Source organism: Argiope bruennichi, chromosome 8, assembly GCF_947563725.1.
Source record: "Argiope bruennichi chromosome 8, qqArgBrue1.1, whole genome shotgun sequence".
NCBI classification, from domain to species: Eukaryota; Metazoa; Arthropoda; class Arachnida; order Araneae; family Araneidae; genus Argiope; species Argiope bruennichi.
The window spans coordinates 34,789,557-34,814,793 of record NC_079158.1 but is presented as its reverse complement, the minus strand read 5'-3'; the positions used below and the strand labels follow the sequence as shown (position 1 = coordinate 34,814,793).

Here is a 25,237-nt window from a genome sequence, read left to right as displayed (position 1 = left end):
AATTATAATTATTATATTAAGTTGTATTTGTGCGATAAATTATTTAAAAATGTATTGTTAAAATTCTTTAAAAAGTTTTATCTAACTTATTTCTTACATTTTTTGTGATCAAGGTGTAATTTGATATTAATTTATGAAATAATATTATTTGGAATTTTCCAGGAGCAAAGAGAAAAAATAATACCGTGGATTTTGTTTACCATTTCAACAATATTCTGTCTACTATCGGCAGCTATTTATGTATCTGTAACTTACTGGGTAAGTTTACCAGTTCCCAGTTGTGTAAAAATATTTATTTCGTGTTTTCATTTATGTTAGATTCATTAAAAAGTGAACAGAATGAGGTTTTGCTGTTAGCAGACATTGGTGCACATTTTATTTACATCAGTACCTAAGCAATCATAGATACATTTAGCTGTGAGTGTATAAGTAAACAAAACTGATTTATTACATTATTGAAAAAAAAAAAAGGTTACAGTTATGTGTAAAAAAAAATTTTATAGCAACATTGTAACAACAGTGGGTATGATGATAACTTATATATAACTATATATAAATATAATAACTTATTGAATAGTAAAATTATAAATGATCCTTATTGACACTGAAACGCTGAAAGAATGGGTAGAAAAGAAACGAACAGTTTCAGTGCAGAAACTCCTGATTTGTTGAAGTTTCCAGATGCTTGATCACCTACTGTTCACAAACTTTGCCATAAACAAGTTTTTTTGCGTGTGGATTATGTGATGTCAATAAGCATAATTCCTTTTCCTATCGACAATTCAACAGCAATTTCACTTGTAGTGATCCAACGATACTGCCATACGAGCTCCTTCACAACCGAATTCGTGACGGTGATGGTTAAAACGTGCGCCTGCCTAGAGTGTGCCAATTTCTTGATATTTGCGCGCCTTACTTTTATGGTACACCTTGCGAGACATAGCTCACGATGCACTTTTTTCAATATGCGATAAATTTGTGAAACATGCTCCCCTTTCGCGCGCGCGCAAAAAAAAAAAAAAAAAAAAAAAAAGATGGCTGCTGTTTGTGTACCTCTAGAAGGATCCACCAACTCAATTAGAACAATTCTTGCCGGCGTCCTGGCATAGGAGTTGCGCGTCTTCCCCGTGATCTTGGAGTCCTGGGTTCGAGTCCCGGTTTGGGCATGGTTGTTCTTCCTTTGTTCTATCTGTGAGATGTGTGAATGTGCCTTTCTGTAAAAAGGGGCTGTGCAAGCGAATGAGTGATGCTTGAGTAGCAAAGTCGTTCTCTTGGCCCTAGTTGGCGCTACTAAAAAAAAAAACAAGAGACACTCCCCCACCGGCTTAAATCGCTGTCATCGTAACAGCGGGCTTGTCCATGGCAAGTGCCATAAGAAACAACAAACAAACAGAACAATTCTTGGAAACAATTCTCCAAAAACTCGGATACTGATATGAAGTCGTGAACGATGCATGCGCAAAGAGGACTATCATTACGGTATCTATTGGGTAACACATTAACTGATTGGAATTCAATGCAAAACCGTTACTGTTAGGATCTCTTTTTCATTTGTGCATCCTCATGCAATCATTTTTTTGTTTTTGTTTTTAGTCTCCACTTTATATCATCTGCACTTATTAATTTTGTTGAATCTCGTACATGTTGGTGTCTTTTTAAGCTGCATTTAGTTTGGATTTTGGTGATATATAAATTACTGCATTTGATCGAGTGATAATATTTTTTGTTTAGTTATCATGATGCATGAACGACAACATATTTCTTATGTGTTATACACGTAAACGAGTGCTATCATCTGAGCTTGAAACGTTTATATTATGTTCTATTGCTGAAGATGGAAGTTTAACATCTACATGTTCTACATTGTCTTGCATTTGGATATTTGATTCTTTTTCTGCTCTCTTTTTTTGTCATTGCAAATATTTTATTATAAATATTTTGCTTGTTTTTATATTAATATTTCAAGTTTCTTTGAAAATAGTCCTTTGATTAATTAAAAAAACTCTTTCAACTGCTGGTATTTCATTTTTAAACATGCTGATTTAAAAGTTCTTGCTTTTACAAAATGCACGGACTTTTTACTTTCTGGTATACAAAGCATATAAAAGAAAGTATTGTCAAGAAATTCGAGCTCGAGATTTTGACAAATCTACATGGTTCACATATGCTTGAGACCAAAAAAAGTGTTTTATTATTATTATTATTATGTCTGCCTAGCTGTGAACATAACTCATGAAATCTGATATCTTATCTTTACACAAATTTTGTAAATTTCTATCAAATTTTGAACGTAATTGATTCAGAGGAAACCTGTGTGTCCTGCTGTCTGAAACGAAAATGGAGACCACAAGATGAGCTCTATAATTATAAAACGAAGATAAATAATAATAATAAAAAAAAAAAAATAGATAAATTGCAAAAATAGAGTATTTTTTCCTTAATTCTGAAAATATTATTTCACAGGAGTTTTAAATTATATTTTAGGAGGAACTCGATGACTTCGATGAAGATTTAACGACACCTTGTCTTCGGCTCATACTGATCCCGTTCCTGGCTTTTGTGGGATGTACTTTAGTAAGTATTTGGTTCACCTCCCTCTTGAATTATCTTCATTTATAAAAGTAAATAAAAATATATTTTTTTTGTTTTGTTTCCAGCAGAAAATATTTTCAAGGTGCAATAAATTTTAAATGCAACCTCTTAAACAATATAATCTTCATGAATTCGTTTTTTTTTTGTTCATCGGTTGTACCATGCATGCAAGAATCTATATACAGATGTTCTAATAGCTAATTTCTAAATTGTAGAGATAATAATATAATTTAGATTAAAGAAGTGCCTATGCGCGTAAATTATTGTTATACGTTATTTACGTTAATAAATGGATTACTTTTAAAAACTTAAGAAATCAAAATTTCATATAGTCCTTTGTTTATATTAGTTAAATATTCTCAACATACTAGCATTTTAAACAAAAAACAAAGTTTCACTTTTCTACAAAAAATCAACCGACTTATGAAGTTTAAATGTGCATTATTTTGGAAGATTTTAGACCATTTGAATGCCTGCTTCGAAGTAGATACGTCAGTTATGAACGACCATCATTTGACTGAAAAGTATTCGTCCTTTGTAAAAGATAATTTCAGCACTCAAAAGCTGTTGTTCATAAAAAAAATAAGCTTTCATATTTAGGAATATAATATCATTTAAATTATCTTTTTGATATTAAATATAAGATTTATCATTTTATTAATATCTGATAATTGCATAAATAGAGAATTATATATGTTTATGCTATTTAATTGTATACATGAGTAAGCAGACATCTTTGTTAAGATGGTAACCTTTGTGCGATCTTTCACAACTGTTTTTTTATGCAGCTTATTTAGATAAAAGAAAATTATTTCGAAAAGCAAAACGTTTACAATACATGTGGATGGGAGAGAGAATTGTGTTAAATTAAATTTCCATTATCATTTCAGGTTGCTTCATAAATAAGTGGAAATTTATCTTAATATTTTGAATTGTGGTTGCTTCTCCCATTTAATTCCCATTTTTTTTTTTTTTTTTGCATTCTCGTATTAGAAGTATACAAAGAGAAAATATTGTAATCATTAAAAAAATTTTTAATTCTCCTCGCTTCAGACATCCCTGATTCCAAAGAACTAATTTTTGGAATTCTTTTGTCTGTTTGCGAACACGATATTTCAAAAGAGCCTAGAGATGGAAGATTGAAATTTGGTATATAGTCTTTGCATTACATTTGTAGATTTTTATCAAATTTTAAACGAATTTCATTCAGAGGAAGTCTGTATATTCATCTGTCCAAATACAAGTGAACATGATAATTACAAAATTTAGTACACAAGTTTAGAATTTAAAATGTAGATTCGTACCCAATTTTGAACGAAATTTGTCAAAAGGTTGGCCGTCTGTCGGTCAGTACTTTCGCATTCATTTAAAACGCAATACTTAACTAAAAGAAATTTGGTATATGACCTTGTGATTATAATTGTAATTCTCTGTCAAATTTTAGTTTCATTTGGTCGAAAAAAATATGACACAAAAGACAAATCCGATTGCCGGGTACTTGTGTATTACTTGATTGCCAGGGATAAATCACGAACAAAATTGTCAAAGATAACACAATAAATTTAATAAAAAATGTTAAAATCATACCAAAGACCTATATTTTAAAATTATTGCCCACTAATGCCCTGTAATCTTTTCGCGTACACATTTTTATGAGAGGTTGAAGGGAGCGGTAACAACTTTATTACAGCATGCGAAAAAGCTTAGAGAGACCACTACCTCTGATCTTTAGGTTAATATAATCAAGATTCGCCAAAAAAATTAAGTAGCAACAAAGGTTAATTACCATGAGTACTTTATTGATTTCAGTTTTGTTACTACAACTATAAGAGCTAAATATATTTTATGCAACCATTGGAATTAGAATGATAATTTCCCTATTTATCAAAGGTTTAGTTTAATTATTCAGAATATGGTTGAAAATTATGACAGTTCCAAAACAGTTCTCGTGTTGTTTCAAAATGAGATCATTATATGTATTGTAACTCATCTATAAAATAATTATTAATGTAACTGAAATATAAAATAGTTATTCATAATTCTACACATGTTTAAGACATCCTCTCTTTCAAAAGGCTTGATTGCTTGAAATTTATGCCATGGAACATTTCCTATGATCCAGTATTTAGTAATTGTTGCAACAGCATCCTGTATCTATTCTGATTGATGAAAGCTAATTACCAAATGTCTATCTTTAAAAAAAAAAACTCTTCGACTAAAAAATTATTTGGATTATTTGTTGGATGAGGTCGAATAAGATATTTCAAGAACAAGTAATTTATTTTATATATGTTTTTTTTAAAAATTAAAATAATTCACTTCAATGCTATGATTTGTTAGAATTAGTTATTCATCAAAATTTTGTAATTTCTATTTTACATTTTGCATCTCATCTGTATGGTTACTGATCTGAAACAGCGACCAAAATCGGTTTCATTTCAACAAATGAACACAATTTTCTCTTTTGACATTTCGATATTTACATAATTTCTTATCTCTGTTGCATTTAAACATATGTACTAGTAGTATTTCTACATCCATGTCTTTTGTTTTACATGCCGTCTTTGTTTCATAAAATATAATGGATATCACCGATAAAAACGAACACACATGATGGATTGCGTTTTAAGAATCCATTTTTCTTTTTAATGTCTAAAAAATTTGTGGCATGGACAGTTTCTAAACAATCTGTGGTCAATTATTTCGCTTTGCATGTTGGAAATGGTTTACATCCCGTCCCACATTTTCGGATTCTACACTTTAAGGCGAGTTCATCAACGGTCGCAGTTACTTCGGCTGTCGCGTTTGCGTGCCTAAAGTGTGTTAAGCAGATAATAATTGCGATGTCGAAGAACTTCCTATATCTTGTTTCTCGTGCTACAGATTAGAGGATTAATAGTAGCGGAAAATTGGGTTTTCCGTTTTAGATGTTAGCAGTGAATGAACGATCGGTCGATAAATTTGCGTTGAAGGGATTGTATGTAAATCGGACTCTTTTGATGAGCTAACGAATTTTGTTTATTGAAATGGAAAGAAATTTGATTTGGGAAAATATTCGAAGCTAGGATATATAAAGATTATGCATAGATTTACTCGGGAGAATTCTCAAAAAGTCTAATTTTGATTTTGTTTCTTTTATGTGAAATTATAGTATCTTTAATTTTGATTAAATAATGCGTATAAAATTGCTGTACTGATTCTGGTGCACTACTTGATTTAACTTTATTTCGCAGTTATTGTACTAGTAGATGAATGAATGAAAGATTAGTGTGTTATTTTTGAAATATGTTTTTATATCAGATTTAAAAATAGCTCACTAACCATTCATGATTCTATTTAACTACTTGCTTAAAACGTATATTTTACTTCTTTATATCTTTATATATCTACAAACATATTTTCCTTGGCACAAAGGAGCCTTCATGATAGAATTTTAAAAATTCTTTACCGAATGTGTAAATAAATATGGAAAGTTATCAAAAATATTTTAAAAAATAGTTTCGAATTTAAATTATTTATTTTAATGATTAAATTTATCTTTTTGTATTGTTACGAATCTGTGATGTGTGTAATCTATTTTGGCGCCGAAGTCGCCAAATTCGTCACCAAGTTGCCAAATGGTCGCCAAGTTTGTCGCCAAGCTCCGGGACCTCCCATGGAACCAACTATGCTGGAAAGCCGCATCACAGATTCATAACAGTATCTTTAATTTCGACTAAATCTTGTATATAAATTAAATCGGTGTACTTATTATAGTACACTACTGAATTTGAATTTATTTCCCAATTATTACACTAGTCGATGAACAAATGAATGGTTAGTGTGCTATTTTTAATTCTGACTTTTGTATCAAATTTAAAAATAGCACACTAATCATTCATGATTCCATTTAACTTCTTGCTTTAGACCCTTGTGTATTTTACTTTTATGTTAATCTTTTTATATCTGCAAACGTGCTTTCCTTGGCGCAGATAGAATTTTTAAAATACTTTATCGAATGAGTAAATTTAAATAAATAAGGAAAGGTGTAAAAATATTTAGAAAATAAAATTTTGAATTTAAACTTCTTTTAAAATTAGAGAATTGAAGACATTAATTAGTTAAATAAATTTTCCTTTTTGTAAGAAAAAATCCTTATTTCAAATAATAAAAGATAAACCTCACTTACCTGTATATATCTATGTCTCTAATGACCTGTCTATGTATATATCTATGTCTCTAATGACCTGTCTATGTATATATCTATGTCTCTAATGACCTGTCTATGTATATATCTATGTCTCTAATGACCTGTCTATGTATATATCTATGTCTCTAATGACCTGTCTATGTATATATCTATGCCTCTAATGACTTGTCTATGTATATATCTATGTCTCTAATGACCTGTCTATGTATATATCTATGTCTCTAATGACTCCAACAACTAGTCTCTCTCTTTTTACTTTCTTGTATATGAAGTATAGAGGAATTATATTAAGCATCAAAAAATTCGAACCTGAGATTTTGACGAATCTCTACGATTTAGACATCTCCGAGTTCGGGGAAAAAAAAAAAACATTTTTGAAAAATGTCCGTTCGTCTGTCTGTCTGACAAAGATAACTGAAAAATGCTTTGATTTAGTTGACTGAAATTTGGTATACAGTCTTCAAATCAAATTTGTGTATTTCCATCTAAGTTTTAGCAAAATCCGTTTAGAGGAAAGATGCCTGACCGGCTGTCCTAATAAGAATGAACACAGTAATTACAAAACAAAGAGAGTTAGATAAACAAAATTTGGCACATAAATTTAGTATCTATAGCGTAGGCATCTTTTAAATTTTGAGCCAAACGCAACAATGGGTTGATCGTCTGTCAGTTTATACTTTCAAACACGTAAGCGCGCTAACTCAAAAACCAATGACTTAAATATATGGTAACTGATTTTGTAACTACAAATGTAGTTTTATGTCAGGTTTTTGTTTCAATAGGTAGGGAAAATGTTTCTAAGACATAAATTCAATTTTTGGATCCTATTAACTGCAGGCCAAGGACTAATCGCCAAATAACTCGCCAAGGATGACACGATATACTCAATAAAAAAAGGCTTAATTCACGCTAGAAGTTAGTATTTCATAATTGTTGAACGGTAATGCCAAGCAAGGCGTTGTTTGGGATAACATCTTTATTAGAGAGTATGAAAGAAAGTTTTATGGAGACCAATCACGCTGATTTATTTTCTTCTTGGATAAAATTAGAGTTTAAACAGTATCTGGAGCAGGAAAAAATTGAAATTGTAAGAATAAATTCAGTAATTTAACCCTTTCTAGGGCTGTGGGAAATATGCTTCCCACCAAATTTATCAATCTTTGTATGAAATTAATTAGTTTGGCATAAGTTCTAAAGAATTTTTTTAGAAAGACAGAAATTTAGATGCTTCAGTTCTTTATCTCACACAAAATGACGTGTCTTGATTTGTACTTAATTATTAATTAACCAAATTAATTAATTAATCAAATCAAATTAAATTTATCTGATAAGCTAAATGAATCCCTTTTCTTATTCAAATTTCAAGCCTAAAAATATTTTAACATAATATGACTAGAAAAAAATGGCCCTTTAAAGAGTTAATATCGTCTTCTTTGAAATTATTCAGTATGTTTTGTTTTATTTTTGGATTATGTCTTTATATATTATTAGATTTGTGTTATTTGCTGATGTAGACGGCCGAACAATAAAAACTTTAGATAAGAACTTTAATGGAAAATGGCCGTAAGATACATACACATTTTAAAATCTTGCAACTTTTTTACTTTTTGTAATAGAAAGAATTAGCAAAAAAAGATCCGAAAACTTTTGACATGCCATTTTTTTTTATCTTTAGAAATGTAATTTAACATTACTTACATTTCTGAATTTCCTTATTAACCATGGTTTTTTCATTTGAAAGAGAAAATTAATTGCATTCTTTGATTGACTGAGGTGAAGGTATATAATTACTCTAGAAAGAAGGATTTCAACTCATTATTAGAAAATAGCCCTATACCACGCTGGATTCCCACGCAACTAAGTGGATGAAAAAATTCAAAGAAACAGGCTTTGTACTTTCTCTTCAAATGAAGACGGACTAATAATCGGCCCGAAAAATAAATAATTTTTAAATCAAAATTCTGAGAGAGAGAGAGGGAAAAAAAGTTTAATTAAGCTTTCTAATTTCCATTATACATTTTTTTTATCACACATATTTGGTAAATTAGCAAAATTTAGCAAACAATTTATAAATGCTATTTGTGGGATGTTAGTGAGCTAATACTCGTTGTTTCATTAAGATACTGTTCTTTTCCTCGTTTTTCTCCCTTTATCATCACGGACTTTTTGTTCAACCTGTTGACCTAAATGTTTGGATTACTTCAACTCTAATCTCCTTACGCATAACCGTCGATAGCTCAGTTGGCAGAGCGGTGGACTGTAGGTGCTCAGATTCAGATATCCATAGGTCGCTGGTTCGACTCCGGCTCGACGGAAGGATTTTTTTTCTTCCAAACTCACAAGAATTGAAGTAATTTAACTTGTGTTGCTAATATCAGAATATAAATGTGGTTTAGATATTTAGCTATTCATTATAAGCCTTTATGTATAGTTTTTAAAATATTGAATTAAAAATGTAAAGAATCCCATTATTTACGCATTGATTAATTTCTAATTAAATTAATTAAATTGATTTTGAATTAAACTATTAATTGTTGATTAGATTATAATTAATTTATAATTAAAATATTGTTAAACATTTGAAATTTTTTTTTCTTGGAGTGATTCTAATATCCAAAAATTAAATACGAGCCACATTTGGTAGTCACTTCAGTTCAATATCTGATTGTAGAATGTTTTAAACGATTTTATTTTAACTATGAATGTCACATCACACTAAATTGTAAATATCTATATGCATTATATGTTTAAATTTAAAGAAGATCCAAACCCGTTGTTCGAAACATTGCTGCATGTAATGCTTTAGGTTTGAATCGGCTATCCTTAACTATTTTTAGAAATTTTTTCATAACTAATTAACGGTAACGAGCTCATAAAAATATATTCAATATCATTCTAACGTCTATATGCATAAATGCTGTTTCTAAAACACAGAAAAATAATGTAAAATATGCACAAAAAAAAATTAAAAATATTAATTAATTATTAAAAATAGTGTAAAATTGAATAGAATTAAAAATTGATATAATCGGAATTTCTTTTTAATTTTTAAAATAGTAGGAAAATATTTTTACGATAATATGCTCTAAACTTTCGATTAATTTTTAGATAAAAATTAATCAAAATGAAATCGAAAATTAATCGAAATCGAATAGATTCTTAATTATATTTTCTATCTGTGAGAGTAACTACCTATTAAATTAGGTAATTTCGAATTTCCCTGCAGAACATTTATATATAATTAATCGTGCATATTTCACATGTATTGCATGGCGCAATTAACAAATAGTATGACAATAGATCACCATATTGAATGGAAAAAAAATCAGCAAGCATACATTTATTGTAAAAATTCGTATTTAGATTTAATTATAAGATTGTTGGGATGGTGAGGAAGTTCAAAGTGCTAACTGCCGAATCAGGTGTCATTATGACTAAGATCTAAAGATATGAGATCAGTTTTAAATATCGCTCTTGAAGCTACAAAAGGGAAATGCTGTTTTAATTAATAAATAGAACTAATCAAGTAACTAAATCATATAAATAAATAATAAAATAAATCAATAAATAAATAAATAATAAAATAAATCAATAAATAATAAAATAAATAAATAAATAAATCATAAATAAAAAATTAATCGTAACAAATATAAATAAAAATTTACAAAAAAAAATGTAATTGAATAATAAATAATAATCTAATCACTGAATTTTACCAGATCTACTCTTAAATGCTATTGTGACTTTAAAAATATGATATTATTTTAACTATTTAATTTCAATAATAAATCACTAATATATATATAATTATATAATACATAATATGCGTAATATAAACGATGTTAATGTATAGCTATTCTAATTATTATTGATAAGTGCGTGCTAGAACTCTAGGAATTTTTGTTGTATTACTTACTTTTCCTCAATTTAGAATGAAACTGATTATTCATGAATTATTTTCATTTTTGAGAGAAATATATTTAAATTATTCTAAATATTGTCTATACGTGCTTTAGACAGATACATCCAATTTCGTTTTAAGTTAAATATTTCATACTTGTAACAATTATAATTCTCAAACAATTCAATCTCGAGATTTATAGATAATTCTCAAAAAATTCAGTCTCGAGATTTATAACAACTCCACGTGTTAGACGTATTCGAATTTCCGGTTATAAAGAAATAAACAGGAAGTCATTTACTTCCAAATGTATTGATTTCCCGTAAAATATTATCTACATTTTTCTTTTTCTCTTTTTTCCCTGCATAGAATTTCCAATTGATTAAACATTAAAAAAATAATAAATAACAATTTATCGAATTTGTATTTCAAATTATAGTTTATGAAACTTCGCTTGATATTTGTAGAAAAAAAATAGATTTTATGGTTTGAAAAAAATTTTTTCAATGTTTCCGGAAGATTTCTTTAAAAATAAATTTTCATTAGTTGCTCTTATAACATAAAATAATTCTATATATTCGAATAATTAATTATAATTCGATAATTAATTATATTATTATTCGATACATTAGCAACTAATCAAAATCAATTTCAAAAGAAACCTCCAGATGTATTAAAAGAACTGTTTGGTTTAAATTTTTTTCTATATCGTCAAATAGCTTATTATAAAATTACTATTTTACGATAATAGAAATACCCTTGTTGCAAACTGTATCTTGTTAAAATTTGTCTTTCAAGAACAATTATTGTATTAGCTTCTGTATAGTTGTACCAGTATTGTATTTGTATTGTAAGCAAGAACAAGGTTAAATTAAATGATGCAACATAACCATTAAAAAGTGCAACAACGTAGTTCAGCTGTAAAAATAACAACAAAAAATAGTTCAACTCCTATAATAATTTTTTTTTTAAAACTAAAAGGTTACTAAAGTGTAGGTTAAAAATAAAGCAACAAGTTAGGATAGTTATGTTTCTTAACTATTCAAAGCACGAATTTTTTGAAGACTATATTTCTTAGCTAGGCTGTTTGATCTAAAGAATACTGGTTGATAACAAAGAGCAAATGACCTAGTCTTGTATTACTGATAAATTACTCCATTTGTAAATTCTGCACGAATTTAAACAAGGCCATTCCCGGATCAAGTAAAGGCAAAAAAGATATCACTTTTTTTAAAAGCTTAAAACGACCAATTTATTCCCTTTTGACGTAACTATTATCATAAAGATTTTCATTTGTCACTGTGATGACGAAGAATATTTTGACAGTCTTGTCAGGCAAATTAAGGTCGGTTCTCGGAGTAATTTAAAAAAAAAATATGATGTTGGCTTTTTGTTAGGCATGCTTCTTATGTTCCTAGCAGAATGATAAATGCATTAAAATCTAAAAACATCGCTAATGTTTTAATTTGGGGCATTCTTCTTTCCTTTGACTTAGTTTAATTAAATTAATGACCAAATATGGTGAGGGATACAAAGTAGGTAAATATACTCAAGCCCCGCTATTTTTCTCGTATATTTTATACCTTTAAAGGTAGAAATTATTGAATGAGACATGAAGAGAATGCGAAAAATAAATTGCATATTTGGACATCAGAATATTCTCGCTAGCCATTGTAATTGCCCTTTTGCAGGTACACAAGAGCTATTTTAAGGACAAGCATAACACATTTCAACCATGATGCGATAATGAGGACGACTTCTCTCCAAGAGGATCGTCCTTTTACCACTATGGATTTATATTACATTAGATCTACAAATGCAAGAAATTTTTCTTGGAATCGAACCTTGAACCCTAGTTCTTCAGTCCCAAAGTCGAGACTCAGCCACTAAGCATCCATGTTTCTTTTCATTGAATTGTGACATAAAATTAAATTTCTGTTTCTGCAGTATGTTTACTTCATTAATATTTACTTTATATCTCTTTAACATTGTTTTTTAATTTTTTTTGTAATTATATTAAATATTTTGGTTTGGAAATAAAATGAAATTTAATTGATAACTGTAAGGAAAGTTACATGATAAAATGCCTATTAGATTTTAAATGTAACTAAATAGTTAAAAAATTTGTAATCATAAAAGTTAAAATTTATTGATTACTAAGAAGTTGAAAATCCCTTATTTTTATAAGTACATACAATAAAGAAAATTATAACTGTGAAATTAAAAAAAAACATTCTAATTAAATTGAATGAATACACTAAATAAAACTGTTTTTTCTAATTATTATTATCAAACGCATTAATAATTTATTTCAGAAAACTTCCTTTATAACTAATTTTTTATTGCTATGGTAGTGTTATTTCCTGGCTCTTTTTATTAATTTTTTGAAATTACTATTTTCCCTCCTTCTTTAAAAACCAAATAATTGTTTTATATGATTAACAGGGTGATCAAGAAATAAAAGAAAGTGTTCGGAGCTTTGTAGCGTGTTATAACTGGACGAAATGTAATAAAATTTGGCCACCATACACATTAAAGTATGCGGTTTCGATTTATCAAAAAAAAAAAAAAAATGGTTCCAAAAACGCCGATAAGGGAAATCCTGGCTCTGCAAGCGCATAATGTGTGGATAAAGAATACATACATAACTGCAAATGGAAACAGTAGATAGCAACATACCAAATATCAATGAAAAACTTTTATTATATTAACTTACAAATTTTTTGTAAGGTGACCACCAACTTGATGTTCCAATAATGTATGCGGTACACGAGATTTTCGACGGTGGCTCGCATCATATCGGCATTTATTCGTCTGGCATGTAACGTATTTGATCTTTTAAAGTAGGAATGTCAGGAACAGGTCCTTGATACACAACGCCTTTCAAGTGAACCAGAACGCACCGCAACTAGAAATTGCCAAGATTCAGATCGATGTTATCAGTTAATGGGTGTTATCTTACACGGATAAATTTTCAGAACCTTACGCAATATCTTCTGCACAGTCGAGAGCGGGTTATCTGTTTGTCGTGATATTGAACGTGCACTGCTGGTATTCTGCTTATTAGCTATCGCCTGATCCATAACGGCAGTTGTAACTTCTTCAACTAGCCCCTGCTTGATACCTTTACATCCTTGGCCTTGAATTCTCGCACACCAAGAATTCCTGTTGCTTCAAATCTTTCAACTATTCTTCGTAAGTTAATTATGGTAATCGGTCCTCTACGTAATTGTTTTAACCGCCGGTATTCACGAAGAGCAGCACTAGCATTTTCATCTCGCTGATAAAACAGTTTGACTAATAAGGTGCGTCTATGTAGCGACAACGCAAAATGACTTAAATTCCCGCAACCCTTCCCCTTATCTTCTTTGTCATATCACAAAGTACCCGTATAAGCAAATTATGCCATAAAGATTTCGATCGCAGCGCCAAAATTTCCCCTATTGCGTTTTTTGGTACTAATTGGTACTTGATAAATCGAAACCGCATACTTTAATGTGTATGGTAGCCAAATTTTGTTATATTTCGTCCAGTACATAATACACTACAGGGCTCCTGTTATTTCTTGATCACCCTGTATATATATTTCATTTACAAATAGTTTGAGTTTGAACAAGTAATTATATCTAACATGATATGATTGTGCAGATACAAAGAGCTATATCAATGACATTTGGTGCATAAACGTTACATTAAAAAATTGTATATCTGCATTAAATCTCATTTTCAAATTTGATAAAATTTTGAACCAATCCGTAAAAAGGAAAATATACTTTTTTCAAAATACAGACTCTATCTTCATTATATCAGAAAATAGAATAGAATACAATCACAGAATAACATAACACAACATAACACAACACAACACAACATAACATGCTTGATGCGTTTTTAATAAACAAGTATATTCTCTCATATCCAAGAAGAATATCATAGCAAGAACACCTTAATGTTGTTATTCTTGAAGTCAATATTGGTCATCTTGCATTCTTCATACAGCATTTTATTTTGGCCTAATTTATTCTATATGAGTTTATTAAAAAAAGTTTTCGGATATAAAAAAAAAACTTTTATTAGTTTTTAAAATATAGAATGTTTTCATTTTAATTATTTTTTAGTTTTTAATTTATTATTCATTATTACGAATATTATAGAACCGCAAAATCATTTTTTTTTACAAACTCAATACCAGATGGCGTGCCAGGAATGAAATAAAAAATTAATGAAATTATAATATATTAAGTGCAGAAAATATCAAAATAAAGTATTGTCATCAAGAACACACATATATTCAAAATTATAAAACTCAAACAAAACTAAAATTAATGTTCAAACTAAAATTTAATTTTTTTAAGAATGTGAGTAGAAAATCGATCGCAAAATTCTGTACAAACTTAAAACAAATCAATCTAAATGCAAATGTTTTATAATAATAGTAAAAAATTAAAGTTACAAAATGCTAAGAAATCACTGTGCGAAAATGCGTCATGAAATGTTTGTTTCTGAGAGAAAGAAAGGATTGACTAAAACTATTTTTCGAGATAAACAATTTCCGAAAGATCGACTTATAAAAGAATGGCAATAAAAGTTGAGATATAATTCTAAAATCAGGTATTTCAAACATTAACGCTTCTTGTAATATCCTCATATCATTTCATTAATTTGGAAATATTACTGTATTATTTTAAAATGAATAATTTCTTGTTTAAATACTATTTTTTTTTCAGATTTATTGTGCTTATGGTGTTATAAGGTTGTTTCAATCCATGGCTCTTGTTCAAAGTAAGTAGCTTATTTAGACGAAAGAACTGCTCATATTATTATTATGCATAAACCATCAGAAGATATTTTTTTTCTTGTTGAAAAAAAAATTGCCTTCAACGGCGTAAATAATTATGTTTTATGTTGTTTGAGAGACTGAAAAATATTGGAAAAACTAAATCTTTATATCGTCACTCGACCTTATTAATCATATACCGGTTGATCCAAAAGTCTGGAACAACTTTAAAAATTAATAATTCGAAAACGAATGAAGATAAAAAGATGCGGTTTGCACGAAATAAATGGTAAAGAAACCGGAATTTGTACGACGCAATAAAAAAAATGTGTTTTGTTTTCCACTAACAGATGGCGCTGTAGTGTGTAGTTTATTTGACAAACAGATTGCTTACTCAAACAAAAAGTCGCTGAATTTTACAACTGTTCAATGTGCTGTCCGTCATTCAGTAGCACATCTGTCAGACGAGGAACAATACAGTTAACAGCATTCACCAAATTTCCTTCGGTATTGCAGACACATGGTATACCCAGTCGTGGTATACCCAGGATTTCAAGTAACCCCATAGCTAAACGTCACAAAGTGTCAGATTGGGAGATCTTGGAGGCCATACGTTTTGAAAATTTCGACTGATAATGCGATCCTCCCCAAATTTTGAGCGTAGCAGTCGTTGCACTGGCACAAAGATATGCGATGGGGCTCCATCTTGCATAAAGGCGACTGTCTGTAGTGCCCGACACGTTTGCAATTCTGGAATAATCTTGTTCTGCAACAATGCTGCATATGGCTCACGAGTGACAGAAACTGTTTTTAAACCCGTCTCGGTGACTCGTTATATGAAATATGGTTAATATGGCTTAATACAGTAATATTTCCAAATTAAATTAAAAAACAATTTGCTACCAAATCTGATAGAGTAATGGATCTTTTAATGTCATTATTTTATGCCAAATAATGCCACCGCCTTTTCGAGGTGTCCATTGATTACCAGCTAATCTAGCTATCCATAAGTATTGTTATTTAATGAAGATAAACATGATGCAAAGAAGTATTCTTACAACATGCAAGATAAATGAATTTTGCTATGTGATGTTTTTACCAGATTTGTAGATCCATATCAGATTTTGGACCCAAATGGTCTATATAAAGATGTTCAAAACTCATATTTAATGTTTTTCAAGATAATGCGAAGCTAATTATGAAATGCACTGTATTATGTAAATATACGATATTATTGAGGGTAAAAACCTCCTGCTGTTAATTTTCAACAAAAGTTCAATCCTTGTTTAAAATTCCTAAATTTTACTAATAAAAATAATAAATTTTATTAATTTTTTTGTAAAGAATTGATTAATTGAGAAAAATTGCAGTGAACCATATTTAAATACAACTTGCAACCATAATTTTTTATATATGCATGCAGTCGAATTATAATAAGTACAAGAAATTTCGAATTACATTATTGCAATAAATTCTTTATTAAAAATATTGTATTGGCAAGCATTTCTATTTTTAAAAAGAAGCTTACTTAAAACTTGTGTAAGAACATCATTTGCAACAGTTAGGATGTTATAGATTTAAATAAATGTCAAAGAACGGAAATTTAGGAAAGAAAATTCTTTAAATACATTTTTCTACCAGTCTTGTTAATACAATTACATGATAAAAGTATGATGGTGTATTTTTCTTAACGTATAATTGAAAAGTAGTTGTTTGTTGTACTGTGGCACGAATAGCAGATGAAGCAAGCACAAATAATTTTAATATTAAATTGAAAGCCACCTTTGACTTCAATATTAAATTTACTCAAATTAAACAACTTTGGTTAACTACATTTTATTACATCAAATGAAAATATTACTTTAAATTACGCTTGCACCACCAAGCATGGAGCGTTCTGATTGGTTAGCTATGCTCGTAAAAGGGGGCATTAATTGGTTAAATCAGCCCGGTTCTTGAATCTGGTGTCTACAACAAGTCTTAAAACTAAAAGACGAAGAGAGGCAGACGATCAATGGTGTATCTAAATGTCATATATTTTTATGTGGAATGAAAATTGGCGAAATCAATGCAGTGATAGGGCTGCAGAATTCTTAAGCTTTTTTTTAATAGAGAATGTACAATGAAGTAGTGTTTTTGACATCTCTCAAAAATATAATGATGAGGTGGGGGAGGAGAACATGCTTTCATTGATGGCATACCTTGGGCCATAAGTTTTTATATCAAGAAAAATTGGCAAAAATGGATAAGTGATCAGGACTGGAGGGTTGAGTCTTTAGTTTTATTATTATAATAAACATATTGACTGGTGAATTGCATTTATTGTGAGTAATATGGGTATAAATTGATTCCATCTAAAATTTCTAATGTTTATAAAATTACTTATTGAATGTTTATTTTTTTACAGCTCCTGGATCCTCGCTGATGACTGATATACGAGCCTTTATTAATGGTAAGTTGTTTTTTTATTTTGTGCTAGCCGCCTTTGGCGACCAGCCGGTTCGCCAATCTTAATGTTCGTTTAAATTTTAATAATTAAATAGGTTGAACCGGAGTTTAACCCCCTTCTTCGCCAAGTTGCGATAACGCGCCAAAGCTGGAAATCTTTATTATGCACTATAATTGAACATCTGCTCCTTTGCTTTTGAACATTTCGAAAGACCGTTGTTAGCGATTTTTTAAAATTTCGCCAAGCAGGGGGTTAAACTCCGGTCGTACCATTAAATATTTTACGCAATTCCAACTTTAATAGATTCTTCAGCAAAATATTTTAAAACTTCAAATTTTGATAGTCATATAAATCACTCATAATATTATAAAGGCCTTCAGTCATAGCGTGATATGTATCTCTCTAATTTTCTGTTACCCCTCGTAGAAATTATGCTTTAAATTAAAGTGTAAATGATTAATCTGCAATTAATATAATAATATTTTTTACTGAAACAAAGCATTTTTTTTTAATAATATGATTACTGATAATAGAGTCACTGAGCGTTTAAACTTTATGGGCACTAAAGAATATCTTTCTTAATTTATGTAATATCTCAAGAATTTGTCCACAAAAGTTTCTGAGATTCATCATGAACAGATCGATTCATTAACAATGTTTAATTTTAAATGCATCAAACACTAAGAAAATAAAATGAATCGTTTAAAATAATCGGTCGAAAACAGGTTTAAAAAAACTACTTAAAAAACGATGTACTTAAACTATAAGCATATACAAAAAATATATATATTTAACATAAATACAATTTAATTACAAAAGCATGCAATTAGCCTAAAAATAATTTAAATCATTGAAAACAGGTTAAAAAAACTACTTAAAAAACGATGTACTTAAAACTATAAGCATATACAAAAAATATATAACTAACATAAATACAATTTACTTACAAAAGCATGCAACTAACCTAAAAATAATTTAAATCATCCGTTGGTTGTCATGTCAACAATCAGAACACAGTGCGCATGCGTGAATTTTCTTCGCCAGTTACGTTAACGCAAATGCGTGAATTTTTCTACGCCAGTTGAGGTAACGCTATGCAGATTATACATTTTTAATTTCCTTTATTCTGTGTTATTTTAATTCAAAAGTTCTTCAGAATGAATTCGAAACATGGATTAATTAACAATGTTTAATTTTAAATGCATCAAACATTAAGAAAATAAACAGAATCGTTTGAAATAATCCGCCGAAAAATGTTAACCCTAGCTTTATTACTGTTGGGAAAAAAACAAACAAACTAAAGCCTTACTCATTTGGCGGTGGGGAAAATGGAAGATTTTTTTGGCGGGAAAGTTAGTTTTTAATTAATAATTAAAATTCTAATTAAAATTTCAAAAAAAGGGACCCCAGGTGCACATTCCCGACCTCTAAGGTATACATGTACCAAATTTGATAGCTGTATGTCAAATGACCTGGCCTGTAGAGCGCCAACACACACACACACACATTGAGCTTTATTATAAGTATAGATATAGATTAATCACTATGAAGTTACATTAAGATCTGACCATAGAATATTGAATGAAACGAAAAAAAAAAAAAAAAAACTTTTAAAAGATTCGAACTTCTAGACCTATATATCATACCTAATTAGAGATTCTAGTCTAGAACAAGATACTTCATATATTATCCTTATTTTATTTTTAAATCATAGGAAATCACAGCAGAAATAAAACGCACATGCAATATATATATATATATATAATACAATATATTTAATATCGCCGTTAAACGTTTCAGTGGAAACGTAGTTACTAAAATAAAGAAAAGTAATGTTACATTAATGTTATATAATGCATTCAAAAACATAATCAAAAATTTATTTAAATTAGAGAATAAAATCACACGGAAATAAAATGAATATCGCTGAAATACTTGTTTTTGATTTTAGTCTTAAAAAGTTTTTCATTCTGCGAAGTTATTAAGGAAAGATTTAAAGTTTTTGATTAATTTTTAATTAAAAATCTATTTAAAATTTTAAAAACTCTTATGTTAAAGCACCTATTGCTCAGTAACTAATTAATGCCAGGATATAAAGGTTTGTCCTACAGAATGTCTTAAATGAATTTTTTTACATGCATATCGGAATTTGCAGAGTGTAAGACAGCTGATTATATTAAAAAATTATTGAATCTTGAAAAAAGATAATCCTTAGTTTAAATATGTGAATTTTAAATTCAATGTTGTGCGAATTATGTACAGTGGATGATCTTTTAACGATTATTATCAGTTAAAAAAACTGTCTCGTTCGATTTGTTTATTAATCGAACATCTATTTACTATAGCATTTTATTGGACTTTGATTAATTGATTCTGGCGATTTTAAGATTGAAATGTATTTAGAATGTGCTTAATTTTTTAAATAATTATATGGATATGTTGTATTATTTTAAGGAATATCTAATTTCTTAAAAAAAATATAGAGATATGGACCAAGGATCATTAATTATTTAATTCGCAGTCACGGAGAAACATTCCATTATTTTCAGTTGCTGATTTTAAAGTTTAATTTTGTTTCCATTCAATATCATTTTACTGTTTTTAATTTATGTTATCTTTTTTTATCATAATTTTTTTCATAACATTTAATTTTTATTTGTTATAAAAAGTAAATGTGTCAAGAATAGGTTACTAAAGTAATTAATAAAACCTCGGGAATATGTATTTATTTATTCAAACAAGCTAAGATGTAATTCGTTGTCCTTTCCCAAAATTGGAAGTATAAGTCTAGAATTTAGTTATTATTTAGAAATTAGCTTCAGGGTCCCTATTAATGTGGATATCTTGTATAATTATAGTTATCAATTATATCTCGTAACAATTACCAGTGGAGTTTATATTTTCAAACAACGGCCATTGACCAAGAGTTTGACAATATAAAAATGCACTTCAATTATTAGTTAATGTAAAAGTATGTTATGAAGTAGTTTGGATGAAAAAGTAAAAACAAATGAAAAATTTGTATTTACGTCCAAAAATTTCGCCGTTTAAATTATCACTACTAAATTTATAACTTTTCGCTATCAACATCAGTATGGTATTACTTTTCTGTTCTCTTCTTGAAATACCTCACCGTAAAGTAGAATTAAAACACCTTACTAATAAAATGGCAAGTAAGGGCGACTTTTTTTGTGTTAATGTATATTAAAAAAGAATAGAAATTAAGAATTTAGCGATAGTGATAACAACGAAGAAGTTTAGGCTACCATTAAAATGATTTTAGAGGATCAAATTCTCTTTACTTTCTACTTTCTTGTATACGTAATGTAGAGAAATTATAGCAATCGGCAAAAAATTCGAACTCGAAATTTTGACGAATCTCCACGTTTTAGGCTTCCATGAGTTCAAAAACACATTTTTGGAACATGTCCGTCTGTCTGTCTGTGACAAAGATAATTCAAAAACCATTTAAGCTAGACCGTTGAAATTTGGTATACAGTCTTTACAGTAAATTTTCAGATTTCTGTCAAATTTTGAGTAAAATCTATTCGGGGGGGGGAGAAGTCCGTATGTCCGAATATAAGTTAATAGAATAACTACAAAACAAACAGAGCTAAATAGACAAAATTCGATACACGGAATTAAAATCTATGGTTTAGACACCTATCCAGTTTTGAGACAAATCCAACAAGGTATGGACAGTCTGTTGGTCTGAACTTTTAGAAACATGTACACGTGATAACTCAAACTTACAAGTGACTTAAATGTATCAAATTTGGTATGTGATTTTGTGACTACAAGTGCGTTTTGTGTCACAGAGTTTTGTTTCATTTGATTGAGAAAAACGCGTCTATCAGTTACTATTAACGTATGCCAGCTATTAATTATGAGGTAATAATTAATTATACAGCATGCCAGCTATTAATTATGAGGTAATAATTAATTAATTATACAGCATGCCAGCTATTAATTATGAGGTAATAATTAATTAATTATACAGCATGCCAGCGATTCCGTTACTATTAACGTATGCGAACCAAGTAACTCGCCAAGAATTACAGAATAGATTCAGTAAAAATGGTAATGTACGCCAAAAGTTAATATTTCGTAATAATTGTACGTAAGTTCCATGTAAGGCGTTCTTTGGCATGACAAATATATTAGAGAGTAGGCGAGAAAGTTTTCACTTCGCTGGCTAAAACTACTTTTAATCTGTTTTTTTTTTCATTTAAACATCTTGCAGTCTACTCTACCATTAACGAATATATTGAAATCTATCAGACAGTTAGATTATGTTGCTCGGAAATATGGGCCCAACGAATGCGCATGTAGTTTACTTTGCATAATAACATAAACAGTGGCATGGAGGAAGAAAATGGTAATTCAATTTTTCAGTTGGTAATTCGGGAGAAAAGCAATGTGTTTACTCTTAGAAACTATAATCTAATCAAAGCAATATTTATAGAAGAAAATATCCAAGATAAAATTGATGCCTTGAATAGATTTAAATATCATTCAGCAATAATTATTTTCAAAATGATCATTTGGGTGATAGTGTAGTTTTGACATAAATTGTAGAAATATTGAAACAATTATAATTTTATATATTCTTGCAACTATATAGCATTTCTTTGTTGCCACATCATCCTTTTAAGAATTGTAAGTACATTTCAACTACAGGCATTTAAGATTAGTTTCTCTTAAATACTTCTTATTTCAATTTTCCTAATATTAAAAAAGAAAGAAAGTTTAACTTTTCCCAGTTAGTAGAGAATATATCGATTTTTTTCAAATCTATTGTATATGATTCAAATTGAAAAAAAAAAAAAAAACTTATAAAATTTTGATAATTGCTTTAACTGCTGCTCGTTTAAACTCTTTTAAATTATATAAAAAGTGAATATATATATATATTTTATACATTTCAGGTGTTTCTGTGTAAAAATTGCTGAAAGAAATTTTTGAAAATTCACAAAAGTGTTCGAAAAGTAGAATTTTTACAAAGCTGTCCTTTGAAATTTAGAATTTTTTACATTTGTGTTGTATATTCTGTTAATTTTTAAATTTCATTAAAATTTTAATTTTTCTGCCTCCTTGGTTTTATTTTTGCTATTTTTAAATATTTGAATAAGACTGACGTAAAATATTTTGAAATGTGTTGCCCATTTTTATCATATTATTGCACTTACAGCAATTATCTCTAATTTTTTATTTTTACTGTCTTGTATATGAAATACACAAACATAAAGTTTTGTGATCGTCAAAAAGTTCAATCGCGAGATTTTAATGTATTTCCACGTTCCAGACTTCTCTAGTATGAAAATTATTCTTTTCAAATTAAGTTTCCAAATTATTATTTTTATCTGATAAAATATAATATAATCTTAATTCATCTAAGATTTTAATTATTCTAATGTTTTTCTTTGATGACCGTTTTGTGATGATAGATCTCTGAAGACGTTTATTTCCTTTGTGTGAAGTTTATAAAAATCTTTTAAAATATTTCTACAGAGAAAAAAATCAGAGGCAAGCTTGTTTAACTAATTTCAATTAAATAAAAATTTATTTAAATTGGAAAGCTTTTAACCAATCAAACGTTTTTAAAATTTATATTTTATTTCGAAAAAAAGGGACTGCCGATGAGGTTAAGAATAATTTTTATAAAATTAGAACAATAAAAAAATAGCCTTTGCGAAAATCAAATGAGTATTTTATGTTAATGGTTCTAATTTTATCGAACCATTTCCTTTTTTCAATTAATGACCATCTTTTAAATATTATTTAATCACGTGTAACGAGAAAATTTATTGAATTAATGAAACTGGTCTTCAAAATAACTAGAGCATTCCGAGGAAAATTTTTTTAATGAAACATTGAAATTTTGTGTAGTAAGACATTTATTTATTATTGTAGTTTAAATCGTTAATAAATAATAACTTTTCTTTGAAGCAACATTTTATGGTTTTAATTTATTCAAGTAGAATAAGAAGCTTTATAATCGAATAAATAGCTTTAAAATAAGAGCCTTTACAATATACTCATATGTGAGTATTTTCCCAAATTTTTCTCCTAACATTTGGCAACTCATTTTTGTTTGCCGTTATTACATTATTAATACTATTATCATGAATTTAAAAGTAATTATCATAAATATCTCAAAGTAAATCACAATATCTCGTAATGTTGCTCAAAAATAAACTTCTTTTAATAGTAATATATAACCGTCTTAAAATTGTGAGTAATATACCAGGTGATTCAAAAGTCCATTAATATTTGAAAATTCAATAATTCACAAACTAACTTGGGAAGAGAGGTAAATTTGACACATACATGCTTAAAATGACATGGGGTTTTACAAAAACAAACAAAAAAAATGCAAAAAAGAGAGATGATGAACGATTATTTGTTTAACGTGTTGCGGATCGACGAAGCACTTTTCACATTCCGAGGGTCTGTCAGCTCCCAGGGAAAATTGGGCTACCAAAAATCCTAGAATTGTTGTGGAAATCCTATCACATGACGTAGGTTGTGAGTTTACTGAAGTCGCAAGTCTACCACGACCATCTAACCTCATTAGGGTTGTTAAAAGGCAACATCAGAAGACAATTTCTCACCACACCTACAGATATGTTGTACAGTGTTGTTCACAACATTGTTCCTCGAATGCAGATATTGTTGCCGAATGACGGTCGACATATTGAGAATTTGTTATAAAAAACATAGTCATTGGTAAAAATCAACCATTATGCTAATTATTGTTTTTGTTATTAAATAAAGAGCCATCTATTGCCCATTTTTTGTTCTATTTTTGGTTTCAATGAAACCCCACGTCATTTCAAGCACTGTGTCAATTTTTATCTCTTTACCTGCATTATTTCCTAAATTATTGAGTTTTCAAATGTTAATGGACTTCTGTCACTCTGTATATATCATAAAAATTGTTTTATATAGAAATATTTGCCCATTTTCAAACCTGGTTTGGTATGTATTTTCAAAAATTAAGGTCCCCTAATTTCAATGAATTTTGCTTTAAAATTGGAAATCTATTTGTTCTTGACTACCTTTATCTGTTTATCATTAGACACTAACTATACATTTATGAAGAAAATCTCCTTCCATGTTTAATATTTTAATTAAAGTTTTTCCACTGCTACAATCGGTGAAAAAAAAAAAGCCATCCAAACTTATTCAGTTGTCATTCATTGTATATATAAATTAAAGTTAACATTACAAATAGACTACCATTTATTAAAAATATTGCATCTAAAGTTTTCTTAAGAGAGTGTCTATATATTTAAAATCACATTATTTTAAAATTTCCGATGATAT

The 25,237-nt window shown here is 28.8% G+C and overlaps 1 protein-coding gene and 1 non-coding gene across 2 annotated transcripts in view; both read left to right on the top strand.

Annotated features, from left to right (window-relative positions):
* The window catches only part of LOC129980611 (uncharacterized), a 32,876-nt gene extending 9,887 nt beyond the window's left edge, over positions 1 to 22,989 (top strand). The window contains exons 4-8 of the mRNA XM_056090993.1: positions 163 to 258; positions 2,485 to 2,574; positions 15,410 to 15,464; positions 17,867 to 17,911; positions 22,837 to 22,989. Coding sequence (XP_055946968.1) covers positions 163 to 258; positions 2,485 to 2,574; positions 15,410 to 15,464; positions 17,867 to 17,911; positions 22,837 to 22,850 — 300 coding nt within the window. The 3' untranslated portion in view covers positions 22,851 to 22,989. The remainder of the gene's footprint in view (positions 1 to 162; positions 259 to 2,484; positions 2,575 to 15,409; positions 15,465 to 17,866; positions 17,912 to 22,836) is intronic.
* Trnay-gua (transfer RNA tyrosine (anticodon GUA)) lies at positions 9,008 to 9,096 on the top strand. The gene is given in 2 exon segments: positions 9,008 to 9,044; positions 9,061 to 9,096. It is a non-coding gene; the product is annotated as a tRNA-Tyr (tRNA).
* Positions 22,990 to 25,237: the final 2,248 nt, after the last annotated feature.